This window comes from Rhinolophus sinicus, chromosome 15 (assembly GCF_057876585.1).
Source record: "Rhinolophus sinicus isolate RSI-liver-muscle chromosome 15, RSI-T2T, whole genome shotgun sequence".
In the NCBI taxonomy this organism is placed as follows: domain Eukaryota; kingdom Metazoa; phylum Chordata; class Mammalia; order Chiroptera; family Rhinolophidae; genus Rhinolophus; species Rhinolophus sinicus.
Window position 1 is genome coordinate 128,703,487 of NC_142515.1, and position 13,940 is coordinate 128,717,426.

Here is a 13,940-nt window from a genome sequence, read left to right on the forward strand (position 1 = left end):
ACTGGAATGTTCTATGATTTGGATTTTGAAAACCATAAAATAATTATAACAGACTATAATTTGAGGATTCACCTTAGGCCATCCCAGAAAGAAGCATTATCTACATTTCATTTTTCTGCTAGGTTACATTTTATAAACTCTGTTGACAGGAAACTACTCAATTACAGAAATCCGGTATTGGTTTTATTCACAATTAAATTATCTAAAAAAAAAAGAACCTCTTTTGAAACGAAAAAATTGGCAGTCAGAAAATATGCTGCAAAGGAACTCTAAGAAAAACGTTCTTTCTGTCAGGCTGTAGTAGCCGAGGGAGAGGGACAAAATCATGGGATGAAAAGGAAAGGTTGGCCCACCTATCTGGCATGCTCTTCTTCATTTGGCAAAATGAAAAATAAAAGGCAGTGGTCTTGTAAGAAATTCCAGCTTTGCTGATGCTTTCCAAGCCTTAGCACTTCAAAATGACGATCAGTATTAGGTTCAAAAGCCTAGGGACCCATAAGCACTTACGAGGACACACCCTAATATTTTTTCCTTCCAGGTTTAAACCATCACAAAGGAGGAAGTTCTGAATCAAAGAGTTTTTGCTTTACCACCTGACGAGCCTGTAGAAGCCTGACTCTCTAACCCATCACTGCTTCCAAATATGGGCCTGACAGAAGCAGAGCCCGAGCAGCAGACCACCATCTTAATATTGTAATTTTCATGCATTCTGCCTATAGCCAGAAGTTAAACCTCCACAGCACACCTCATTCTCATAAAAGTTATACATTCCTTTCAATAAAAACTACAGCTTCTTAGTCTGGTTATTATAACTACAGACAGCCTTTACACCAACTCCTAATTACACCAAGGGTCTGAATAGTAACAGAACAAAGTTACAGAGTATTTTGAGGGAGTCTGTATTTATACACTTCATTAAGGAGCCAGATCTCAATGAAATACTCAGTATTAAGGGACCAGTGATATCACATGAGTACGAGCGGAAAGAAGTTCACATTTTGAAATACTATAGATTATGAAGTAGCCTCCAAAACACAAATATTCATGTGCTTTCAGAGGATAAACTATTTGATTATATCAAATGCCACAATGCCAACTAATACGTTTCATGGCTTCATCAAACAGCATTAAAACAAGCTTGTCACTCATGCCTTGTCTGATTAAAACAAAATTAAAGCCTATTTACAAAGAGCAAATACTCCTAAAACTAGGAGCCAAATCATCTAAGAGATACCAACCCAATCAAAGGCTGGGTGAGAGTTCTGAAAGCCTAAATCCTGGGGTCAAATTATGTCAAAATGCTATTCTCAAACACAGATCATTCATTATTCAGGTTCGACATATCACTGTGTCATGGGGAGTTAGTGAAACTGAGTCTGAGGACTCAATGGGATACAAATTGTATCAGACCCAAAGATTCTAGCTATGTGGTGGTTGCAGCAGACTAAAAACTAAAAAAATTACTTTTTTCATATAAAGTTTCAGACACTCAGATTTCTTATTCCACAGGACATGACAAAATATAATTTTCATTAAAGATTTATTAAAAGAAAGGAAAAGGTGGGAACAGGACTGTTTTTAAAATATCTCCTTGATGATGTGAACTATTTCCTTGGTGTCCTCTAACTTCTAGAATGTTTTATTAAAGTGACAGTGCTGAGATACCCAGCACACCTACAGACAGAAGTTCTGCGAATGAAGACTAATTTCTGATTAACCCAAGAAAATTATGATGGCCATTTCTTAAAACTTCCAGATAGGTCCCATTCCAAGAGACGACAACATCCACAAAACCTCTTGCTCACCAAATAGCTAAAGTAGGGAGTGACTATATTAATTACAAAAAATTTTCACTTCATACTGATGCACTTGAGAATTTGTTGAAACAGGATTTGGATTACAAACTTTTGATTAATACATTTTCCAGGTTATTGTGTAGTTCAAAATTTGAGCTCACCTGTGTCTAGATTCAGTATGTGAAGGGAAAGAAATAAAATGGGTGTGAATGAAGAAAGAGTCAAAACAAATGACAAACATCACTACCACACTACAGGCTAAGAAATGAAGAAATCAAGAGACAGTTTCGTTAATTAATATATTTTCTGCATTATAGTTAACATACGTACTTTCTTCGTGTCACCTTATTTTCCGTTATGTATTGATATTTTGTTATAGTCAGACATGAGTACATTTCAACAGTCTTTTGTAATAAATATCATAAAATAATAGAGATTCGCATAATAAATATTCTTTACAATAAAAAAGTTTAACAGACTTTTGTCTTAAAAATAGTCAGAATTCAACTTTGTGATTTATACATAAAATATACAAAAAGCACCACAATTTGTGGTTAAGGCATTGAAAACACAGAAAAGATTAGAATTACTCCACTGTTAACTAACCAAGGGGTCAAAAGGACCACCCAAGAGCCAAGATCACTTTAGGCAGCAGAGTTCTGTGACACCTGTAGTCTCATCAGCTATAAATATTAACTTCAGTTATCCAAGTGCCCTCAATGACCAGAGAAATTTGGTGAAAGCATGGGGTGCAGAAGGAAAGCAGCTGAATCCTTCGGAAACACGAAAGCTAGAATAAGGATGAACAAGATACAACCAATATTATCTCCAATGTGAAGATTTACATCGTAAAGCCAATCTAAAATTACACAGGCAAAAAAAAGAAATACCTGGCACCTCTAGAAGATGCGAAAACTGAGGGGACACAACTTTGAGGGGCTGGGCAAGGGCAGTGGTTAAAGGAGAGTTTTTATCTTGTAGCACAAATATATCCCCCATGCTACTTAAGGGGCCAATGCTATGAAGACAGCCCTAACTGGAGAGAGATTTAATACATAGCTTATTTAAGCAATTAAATGGTTGCTTCTTTAAAAACCAACTTCCCTGCTCCCAGAGTACCCCATCAAAATCAGCTCTAAATCACTGTCGCCTGGGCACGTTGCTTGCAGAACAAAAAGGCTACACAAAAACCCCACTGGCTCTCAACACCCTCTCTCCAGGGGAGGGCAGAGGCTCCTGTCCCAAGTGGGGGCCAGGTGCAGTGTCAGTCCACGCTTACTGAAGACCATCCACTGGAGTTAAATCCATGAGTCAAACCTTGGGGACAGGGGAGGAGAAGGCGGGAAACAGGGAGAAACTGTAAAGAAAAAAACACCAGTATGTAATAGCATCTTCTGGAACAGCCACAGCTTGAAAGCTAGAAGTTCAGGAGGTCCGACCCACCTCCCCAAATCATGACGGTTTACCCTGACCCCGGGAGGGGCAGCTCTCCAGCTTACAGTAGACAGTGTTGGAGTTCTTGCATCTGCACCCTGGGCGATGGATCCAGTCATAACACCCCCTGCACAGCTTTAGGCATCCTTTGGCAGGAGGGTAACAGAGCAAGCAAGGTAAAAATACAGACATGGCTCCCATACACAGGTACCTAGAGCAGCAGTGTGACTGGGAGCAGGAGCAAGGATTATCCGAGTAAGAATCCCCTTCATCGTCATTGGAGCAGTGGTAGAAGATGCCCTTGACCAAGCACATGCAGGTTCCGTACTCCACCATGCTCTCAGCAGAGCAAAGGCACTGCCGGTCACAGGCCAGACAGGAAGGCAGGGTCCTGGGAGCGGTGCACTCGCCACATTTGCACTTCCCACACCGTTCACAAATGAACTTGTGCTGTGTCAGGTCCTCTTTCAAGGAACCCTTCAAGTCGTCCACAATCAGCTGCTTGGGCTGGGTCCGGATTGCCCTTTCAGACCGATGGCCAGGGACTGGTCTGGCTGGCGGGGACCTTCCCAACAGCCCCTGCTCGGAAGAGGCACTGCTGTTGCTCCCAGAACTGGCTGCACTTCCAGTGCTGGTGGATCTGCTCAAAATGGGGCCTCGGGCATTAGTCAAGGGGCCTGCGTGTCCCAGGTGGCTCGTAGGTCTATGCTCATAGTTATTATTCACATTGATCGGTATGATTTCATGAGTCCTTTCGTGCTTTTCTTGTCTTGGTGCGGTTCGAGGAGCAGGTCTTTTCACCACTGACGGCCCTTCCGTGTATTCATTGCTGCCTCTGATGGCCTTGATCTGGTCTAAGGACAAAATAGCAGCAGGCTGAATCTCTCTCTCATAGTCTAGCCTCTGCCGACTACCCAGTGCGGGCTGCTGAATCACAACTAACGAACTGCCACTGCCATGTTGATTTGGGGGATCCATGTGTAGTGATCTCGAATTCTGGCAATCAGTGGGGACCTGGCATGCATCTGAAATCCTAAAGGGAAATCAAACATGAAAAAAACAGAGAGAGAAAATAAATGACAGGAAGTACTTTTGGGGGGAAAAACCCTGTCAAGTCACAAATTGCCTAAACCACCTGGTAATGATCTCCTTTATCCGCGGATTAGTGATGCTGGGGTCCTGGACAGAGTTCAATTCCAAGAGAGGCCGGGGACCACATCATAGAAAAAGAATGTAAGCAAGAGACCCCATGCCATAAAAGTTAGAAGTTTCTTCAACTTTTAAAGAAGCAAAATCAAGAAAAAGCAATGCCTTCCTGTTTGTGAATCTAGAGTAATTAAAATGGAGTATGCCCTTGTAGGGAATATTGAGTATAAGCACTGGAGTGGAAATCTCAGCATCACTTCAACAGTGTTTTCCGTAAAGGAAAATACCCACTTAAAAAAAAAAATGGCTTTGGTGCTGTTGCTTTTTTATTTGTTTGCTGTTACAAGCATTAGATTACTGAGGAAATTAGTCAAGGTATACCTCATGCATTAAAAAAGGCAATCAAGGAGATCCCAAACTAAAATGGATTCTCAAAATAAGAAGTCATTTTCTGTAGCCACCAGGATTTTAAAGCGAGCTCATTATTAATGTACAAGATGCAAAATGAATATGGATGAATACAACAGTTCTTGTTTTATAGCCACTAATGTGCACACACACAACTCAAGGTACAGTTCTGTTCATGTGAGAATATTCACATTTGAAATCATAAAGGATTTTTTAAAGTTTAAATAAGAGCTCGCTCACATAATGAGATAGATAACTTGCATGCACAAGTAAGCGTTCGGCCTTTAAAGCAGTAAAGGGAAAATTCCAGCCATTTTAATGATCTGCATTTCCTCTCATTTAAAAATCTGTATTTACATGACAGATCTTCATTCTCAAAAGCACTGCCAACTCTGAATCAATGTGCTTCCTGTAACAGGCACGGCAACATCCTGATAAAAATAAGCATTTGTGTTTCCTTACCAATAGTAAATTGCTTCTCATTTATAATGTACTCTTCATAAAACAAACTACCAAACATAAAAACGTTTCCGTTTTCAGTCAGTGGTAAGCTAGAATATTTTTCACACAAATTCCTTCCAAAGTCTACAGATTGATCCAATTCAAGAAGGAAAAGAAAAATGCCCCTTCTCCACTACCACCTTGATCCAAAAAACACCAGCTTAAGGAACAAAGCACAGAGAAGAAGTCCATTTCACCTAATGACTAAAGGAAGTGTCCCCAGACTGTCTTCTGTGTTGACTTCTTGCAGTTCCCTCCCTCCTCCTCCCAAACTTCTGCATTATTCCACCTTCTCAGTACATGAGGACTAACACGTCCACAACCTGCTGGGTTCAGCCCTGGAGCCCTTTAAGGGCTGAAAACCAGCCCATCGTGACTGCACAACAGCACGGCTCCTCGCGCAGAACTTGTTAAACCAGGGCTTTGAAAGCAGAGTCCGTAAAAGAATCCAGTCGGAGTCCACACACAGGAAAGCGCGGTGGAGATGGATTTGCAGCGCGTAGGAAAAGCCCCAGGCACCACTGTAAGCTGCGTTTTCAATGACTGTGGTCACCCGGTTCCTGCTGGCCGGTAAAGGCGATTACCAGATAAAAAAGAAAACGAGCCACCTCCGGTCCGAAGCAAAGCCCCTTGGCCAGGAGTGACAGTCCCCGATCCAGCCCCACGCGCGCTCACGAGCTCTGGGCCAACGGCTCGCCCCGAGAACACACGCTCGCCGTCGATACCTTTCCGGACCAGCCCCTCACATCCTAAGGGTCGCCGCGGAACCTCCGAAGCCTGCCTGCGTCCCCACCGAGTAGCTCCCAAAATCGGAGGGCCCCCGGAGCACGCCCGCGGCTCGGACGGCTGCACGGCGCCCGTCTGCACCTGGGCGGGCAGCGCTTCCCAACGCCGGGCAGGGGCGCGCGGGGCCGGGGCCGGGGCCGCACCGCAGCGCCGCCACTTCGCCGGGCCCGCGGGGGAGCGCGCCCTCTGCGCTCCGAGCGCCCAGCGCTGAATAAATAGTTGACGGAGAGGAAGGAAAAGGAAAAAGTTATGAATGAAAACAAGTTCTCTCCCCCGCTCCGGCGGGCGGGGGGCGGAGGCTGAGGTGTCCATTACTCCGGAGGGAGGGCTGCCCTTTAAAGGGGCAGTACCTTCCCCGCCGCGCCACCGATCGCCAACCCGCTCCAGGTGGGGCTCGGGGGTGGGGGTTGCAGGCTGGTTCTGCCGGGGGGTGACGGGCCAATTCCAGGGGCTGCCTCCTCGCACGCGCACACACACGAGCGCGCACACACGCGCGCGCACGGCCCTGCCGGTCCCAGTCCGAGGGGGACCCCGCCGCAGAAAGCCCGCCACCCGCACAAGTCAAGGAGCGCCCTGGGCCCTCCGGGAAGCACCCAAAAGCCTCCTCCAATCCACCTTTCGCGTGGAGGGTTCCTCCAAGAGAACAACCCGGGCCACGGCGTCGCCGCTCCAGGAAACTGGGGACGCAGACCCAGCCTGGTTGTCCCCCGCCCTGGCGGGCGGTCGCCCACCGATCGCCGGCCCCGCGCCCGCACCTGCCGCCACCCTCCCCACCCCCACTCACCTAGGCCGCAGCGGTGGCGGGGGACGCAGATCCCGGTGCGGGCCGCGGCAGGCAGGCGCCGCATCAAGCGCGGCGGGGCGGACGAGGGGGCATGGCCCGCGCCGCCGGGCAGGAGCGGTCCCCGCGGCCCCCTTCCGGCCGCGGAGCACACGGCTCCGGCGCAGACCTCTCACAGCTCGCCTCGGCCGCGCGGCTCAGTAGCATCCACCTCTGCGGGCTTCCCCAGCAGCCCCTCCAAGAGCCAGAACAGTCTCCTCCGGGGCTCCCCGAGTCCCCAGGAGCGGCGGCGAGGAGACTGCGAGACGGGCCGCCGATCCGCGCGCTGTGCGCGGACCAGAGGGCTGGCTGCTCGTTGCCGAGGGCTCCTCGCGCTAAAGACGGCGGTGGCGGCCTCCTGACGAGCAAAAATCCACGTCCCGGACGTTCGAGTCTCTGCGGCGCCTGGGACGGGGCTCGAACCGACGTCTGCAGCGGGGCACCCAGCCGCTCAGGCCCGGCGGGGCCCGCGAGCGCACGCCGGCGAGGCAGAGGCCGCCGCTCCGGGGGGGTGGGGGTGGGACTTTTTACCCGCTCTTTTAGGGGGGCGGTGAAGGGAGCGAGGTTTGGGGGACTCTCTGGGGGGAAGAGGCGGGGCGTCGTCCCGGGCTCCGCGCAGGTCAGGCACTCCCGATCCGCGCGCTGGGCAAGTGGGGGCGCCGCGTCCAGGGCACCGCGGTCCTGGCAGGTCAACTTCTCCGGGCAGGTCTCACTCCCAGTCCTCAGACCCTCCTGTTCCAGCGCTGAAGTGCCTGCTACAGACGATTGGAGATTAAAACACATGAATTCCCCTCTTCCCAGGCACTTGCACGCGGGGCGAGCCTCCCGCTGCCATGTGCTGCCTGTTGCTGCTCCCTGTGATTGACAGGCCGGCGCACAGTCGGCGTGTCAGCAGCGAACCAAAGTAACATGCAGTCTTGCACGTTTTTGCCGAAGTGCTTTTGCCCCTTTGGAATGCCTTAGGAGTTCAAACAGCGTTCAAGCAACGCCTCTACGCATTGGAAATCAATACACAGAGACGGGAAATTCAGGTTTTAAACAATTGCTTCGCCAACAATGCCTAAACAAACACGCATTTGGTCCTCACGCCGAGTGCCAGCCCCTCTTCGGCACAAACCACTCTGTTTTCCACATATCCGACCGTTTCAGACTTTAAACTTCTTACCGTTTGGATAAGGGGGGAAATCAAAGGGACCCTGCTTTATCTTTCAGCGATAGCATGTACTTTAAGAGCACTGGCTTTAGCAGTGGGAAGGCTACTGGTAATTTGAAATGCAACCAGTACTCTTGGATCTAAAGCGAGTTCAAAGACATATGCAGTTTCTTGCAAAAACCAACATTTCTCACCTATCCTTTACTAAAACGTCTACGGAAGGAAAGGAAGGAAACGGCTCTTACCTAACGCAAAGTTTGGAAATTGCTTTTCAGGCACATTTACAGCGGCTGTTCCTTATCCGGGGCAGGGAGCTGTGGCTGCTGCTATCACTCTGCAAACCACTGCGTGCCTTACAGAGCAATCCCACTCCAGCTCCGCACAATTTCAGCTCCTCGCCTCCACCTCCACCTCCACTCCAGGACACGCCTCCCGTGATATCATGTGTCAATCACACGGGCTGCCTGAAAACCTGGAACAGGAATTCCCCAACAGTCGTTTCCTCTTTCGTTATATGTGTACCAACTTGGAAATGCTGCCCCGTACACTCGTGTAATAAACATCCTCTAAAAATTTGAGACTGTCTCTAAAAGTCCTGTACATGCCGTTTGTCATAAGAGTACCTTTAAATTTAGTTATCAATCTTTGTTGTCAATCTCAGTAAAAGGAATGGTGGATTCTACCCTTAAAATTGAATTAGAAAATAATTTTGAAGAATAAAAAAGAAAAACTTTGTATGAGAAGTCATCACTTCTGATCAGCTAGACAGAAAACGTATATTGATATAAAAAGATGATAATATTACAATTCCTACTTAAAGCTAAATTCAGATTATGTGAAATCTGAAAGTTCAAAAGGTGGCACTCCTTACTGCAAATGTATATAACAATGTCATAAAGGTGACATTTTCTGCTGTATATTTTATATTTGCTCCATCTTGATTTGTGATCTACCTTTCCTCAAAATCAATCAAATTTTTAAAAACCCAAACTCCTTCAGTTTTGTAATATATTTGTATAATTTTGCAAAAAAAAAAGCCCAACCCAATTTTTTTTTAAATCAAATAAATGGCAATCGATTTAAGTAGAACTAATTTACCAAGAAGTTTTATAATTCTTACTGGTGTATGATGTGTCACTGGAAAAAAATCATTTTAATCAGTAGGAAACTTGATTTTTTTTCCTTTGAAGCTATTGAATTTTAGATATTTATCAAAATCGTGTACCTAATGCTGCAGATAGGATAACTGAAATTTAAGATTTCACAGAGATTTTTAAAGGGTACCGAAAAGCCAAAAACACATAGTAAGAAAGTGGAAAAGAAATATTTTTTCCAGGTACTATATATCGGGAGTAGCCTAAAGTCTTTGGGAAAATAAAGCAAAGAAAACAAAACTCCAGAATTAAAGCATATATAAATTTGAGAATGGAAATTTTTAGTTCAAAGTAATTTTTAAATCTCCTTCTTTACAATAGCAAGTGATTCTGTTGAAACTGCTTCTTCCATGCTAGACTTTCAAATGTTTGAGCACTTAAAATATATTAAAGTTGTGTTTGGAATTACCTCGAAGGAACCTAGGGCATTGCGAAGACCATCAACAAGAAGAAAGCATCACTAGAAAATAACAGAACAAGAATGAAACCAAGAAACTACATAGTCACTATTGTAAATTGTATTAAAAGGCTGTTTAAAAGGATAAAATCAACTTTATTGTATACATTTTCTATTTTTCATAGATCTCATTATATTTTTGAGATGTAATGAACTTTAACCAATGATGGATAGGTTTCTTGATCATTATGAATAAATTTGGAATAGTCAAATTAGAAACAGAATATCACATCAGAGTATCTTATTTGGTTCTTCAAAACTGTCTGCCCTGCTATCACAATTTGGGGATAAGAGGTCAGTTCACCAATATGATAAAACCAGGAGAGGGAGCACTGAACATTCTACTTCCATAAATCCTGCAAAAATATATTTGAAAGAGAACTATTACAAATAAACTTCAACTATTTCAATCACAGGTGTATTAAATTACAATTTCATTAGATTAAGTATTTTTAAATTACAGTAATAAAATCCACAAAATTTTATCTATAACACCATCATCATGAGTCATGTTCTACTTAGAAACCAAATGTTATGCTGCACAAAATTGACCAACCATCCTTTACATAATTTAGCACTAAAATACATCAACATGCTTTTCTCTAAATACTAGATTAGAAATAAATATTTTGTCACCTTGGATCTAGAAGACATTTAGTAAAACCTGCCTTTCCTTTTAATTGCCTGCTACTATAAGGCTTTGTAGAAATTCTAAATTTTTAGCTTAAAATAGACATTGTTCTTTATTTAGTAAGTGGACTACAGTGCACCTTGGCTAGAAATGGATTGCTGGATATGAAATTTTCCTGAAAAGGAAAAACAATGTAAATATCCATGGGAAAAATCTTACAATAATTTTCAGTTTACTATATTAAGATATGTCTGAAAGAATAAAGTGGAATGGAAAGTGAGTCCTAACTTGTTCTTCATTTTCATGTGAAAACAAGATTAGCCACCTCTTCTGCTGATTCGATTTTTCAAAAAAAGAATAAAGTAAAATGAAAAAAAAAAATAATCTGGTAACTCCTCACAAATGGTAGTGATTTTAAAAAAGAAAAAGGGGAGTACTGAGAGACTTAACTTACACATTTATCTACTTTATTTGCCAAAATAGCAGAACCACAATGTGTTCCAAACTCTTGAAAAATAATAGCTTATTAATTCTTGTAATGTGTCTGTGGAATCATGATTATAAATACAATCTCTTATCTTGTTGAGAAGCAAACAAAAATAAAAAAATCACAGAAGTTGTTAAGTTAGCCTATAAGTATCTAATAAATCAATAAAGAATCAGGAATGGAAAACTAAGTCTCTGCTTTCCTTTTAGGGCAATAGTCACTGTATTACTATACTTCCCAAGAAAAGCTGGCAAGGATAGGCCATTTTATTTTCAGTTTCCTTTTGTAAACAATCTTGTAGTTAACAGAAATAGACCAACATATTCTGTAAATTTTCCATAAACATTCTCTTCATTTTCATAAGTGTAATTCTCATCCTTCTGCCCTATTTGAAATTCTAATGTTCTGTATTGTTTTCAAATTCTGGAAGTGGGTAAATCAAACAATACATTGAGTAAATTACATTGAATGATTTGTAGAGTTGTTGTTAGCTCTATAATTCTACACCTAACCTTTTGTGTACTTTGTCACAAATGATTCCATTTTTCTATAAGTTGTAAGAAAAGAAAGAAATACATATGGAAGGGCTCTGAATTGGTGCCCTTCATTCCTTAAGTGTCATATTCCTTTACAGAGAATCAAAGTGACAAGAGTTCAGACAAACTGCATCACTACTATATATCAAAGATTTTGCTAATTAAATCCACATGGTAAGGTTGTAAAAGGGAACATCTCTGTCCTAGTACAAAACAGCTCCTAACCTTATCTAACCAGTTGAAGAACAAATATTGTCTTCTTTCCTCTTTTATAATATTAAATGTTCCCTTCTGAGCCTTCCTTCCCTTGTTCTTCATTTTCAAAAGACAACAAGATTAGCTGTGTCTTCTGCCGATTTGATTTCTGAAACGAGTAGAATAGGAATATGAATGCCCAACTGAATGACTATTTTTGATAATGCCCTTGTAATGACCACCTGGTGTCATCTTTGATTCTGATCCGCAAACGTTATTAACCTCCCATTTTGATAGCTATCTACTGCTATCTTCATCTTCAGAGACAAGTGCATAAGGACCTAAGTTAATTTAAACCTGTAACTGCCCCCAAAGATAGCACAGTAAGAGAACAAAATCATGTTTTCATTAAAACAAAAACAACTTAAAACATCTGGTGCTTACCACTTTAATCTTTAATTCCTAGTGAAATAACCTATGCCAATGTTTATAGTTTACTTTTTATATGAAAAAAACAAAAGTAGAATATTTATTTCATTAAATGACTCTAGAATGTCTTCTATAAGAATGCCTAACATAGAAAAAGAAAAAAACTTACAAGAGGTGTTTTTTAAAAAAAGAACTGATAGAGTTTTCTTTGATTTGCAATTCACTTGAATAATTCCATTTATAAAAACATTTCACGTGGTCTGTAATAATTGATAGGATACATGTATTAAAAATTTGAGTTCTTGGCTCATTCTTCTACATAATGATCTATAACTTTAGTTAATATACAATATTTGCTCATAATGTTCTCACTTTCAATATTACAAGTATGAAAATGGCATGGTATTGAGAAAAAAGTATCGGATAGAGGGTCAGTTGATAGGAAGTTCAAGTCCCAGCTTTGCCACTTTCTTGCTTGATGACTCTTAAACTTAATTTCTCTTAGCCTGATCTCTCATCAACGACCTGAAGAAATAACAATATTTTGTCTTCTCAAATCATAGTGCACTGTGGCCTCAGTGCATTGCTTTTTAAGCTTCAGAACTCTTACAAGTTAAGTCTTACAAGTTATCGTTGCCTCAAACACACTGATGCAGAAATGTTTCAGGTCCTCTCTTTTCCAGGGGCTTCAGCCCGAAATAATAAATTCATTTGTCTTATAATTGTCTCGAGTTAATCCAGTTTTACTTTTGTTTTTCTCAGGCTGAACTCTTAGGTTTAAATATGTAAGAGAATGGGTGTGTGTGTGTGTGTGTGTGTGTGTGTGTGTGTGTGTGTTAACTGGGATTTTGGAGCAGCTATACGCTAATAATTTCCGCTTAAGGAAGTTAATGAACTCTAATCACCTTAATATATATCTGGAATTTTTCATCTGTTATATTGTACTTCTAGGTAAGATGAAGCTTATTGCAAATATTAAAAACCACGTCTATAAAACTTGTAAACTTTGTGATCATTAAGAGCAAAAAAAGCAAATACACATTTTAAAAAATGTGACTGAACAACAATTTAAAAGTTGAAAATAAGTAGAAAAGTAAAAAACATGATCTTTCTACATATTTTTCAAAAAGTATATTTACTGCTGCTTCTTTTGGATAATCTCTTAGAATGTCAATTGTGATAATAAATATGGCAGATATGGTAGGAGATACAGTTTCTGTCAATTACCAAAGTACTATATGAAAATATTGCGTATTAATTTTTAAAATTGGTAGCAGATATTTCAGTCAATGCGTTTCAATTAAACAAAAACCTGTGAAGCGCCACCTATTGTTGAAAAGAAGTCATTTCAAACTTCAATCAAAACGAAAAATGGGCTTGAATCTTGGAACTGGGTGTTCATAATGGTCATTGTGTTAGATGGTTTTGCCCCATTGCAGGTTAAGGTAAGTGCTCTGAGCACATTTAAGGTGGGCTGGCCTAAGCTGTGATGTTCAGCAGGTTAGGTGTATTCAATGCTTTTTATACTTAGAATCTTTTCAATTTACGATGGGTTGATGGAGACGTAACCCCATCATAAGTAGAAGACCATCTGTACCTTTTCTAAGTAACCACTTTGAGTAGGTAAAGGCCTTTTTGGATATATGTTCTAATGTGTTGGTCAATATAACTACTTTATTATCTTCTCCACCAATATTGTAAAACTGCAGGTAGGTACAGTGTTTTTGTGTCTTCTAGGTTCCTCAAAAAGCATCCAGAATCAAAGGTAATACCAGGTGGTCATGACAAGGGCAATTTTCACTCCTTGTTTCAGAAATCAAATCAGCAGAAGACATGGCGAATCTTGTTTTCTTTTGAGAATGAAGAACAAGTGAAGGCTCAGTAGGAAACATTTAATATTATGGAAGAGGAAAGAAGACTAATTATTCACTATCTTGCTGGGTTCCCCCCCTTCCCACCCCCACCCCCCCATGCATGCTAAGCCACATGTAGTGGAAAAAAAGAAGC

The 13,940-nt window shown here is 42.1% G+C and overlaps 1 protein-coding gene across 4 annotated transcripts; it reads right to left on the reverse strand.

The window, feature by feature from the left end:
* Window positions 1–2,081: 2,081 nt before the first annotated feature.
* SPRY1 (sprouty RTK signaling antagonist 1) lies at window positions 2,082–6,984 on the reverse strand. 4 transcript variants are annotated; one of them, XM_088792620.1, is made up of 3 exons: window positions 6,856–6,984; window positions 3,296–4,263; window positions 2,082–3,153 (listed from the first exon to the last, which is right to left on the reverse strand). In XM_088792620.1, exons 2-3 carry the CDS (start codon window positions 4,206–4,208, stop codon window positions 3,095–3,097), a joined length of 972 nt encoding a protein of 323 aa, XP_088648746.1. In that variant the 5' UTR covers window positions 4,209–4,263; window positions 6,856–6,984; the 3' UTR covers window positions 2,082–3,094. The 4 variants fall into 4 exon arrangements, with proteins under 4 accessions (XP_088648746.1, XP_019596982.1, XP_074194645.1 ...); XM_019741423.3 differs by lacking the exon at window positions 6,856–6,984 and adding an exon at window positions 6,011–6,829 and having other exon boundaries at window positions 2,082–4,263; XM_074338544.2 differs by lacking the exon at window positions 6,856–6,984 and adding an exon at window positions 5,247–6,002 and having other exon boundaries at window positions 2,082–4,263.
* Window positions 6,985–13,940: the final 6,956 nt, after the last annotated feature.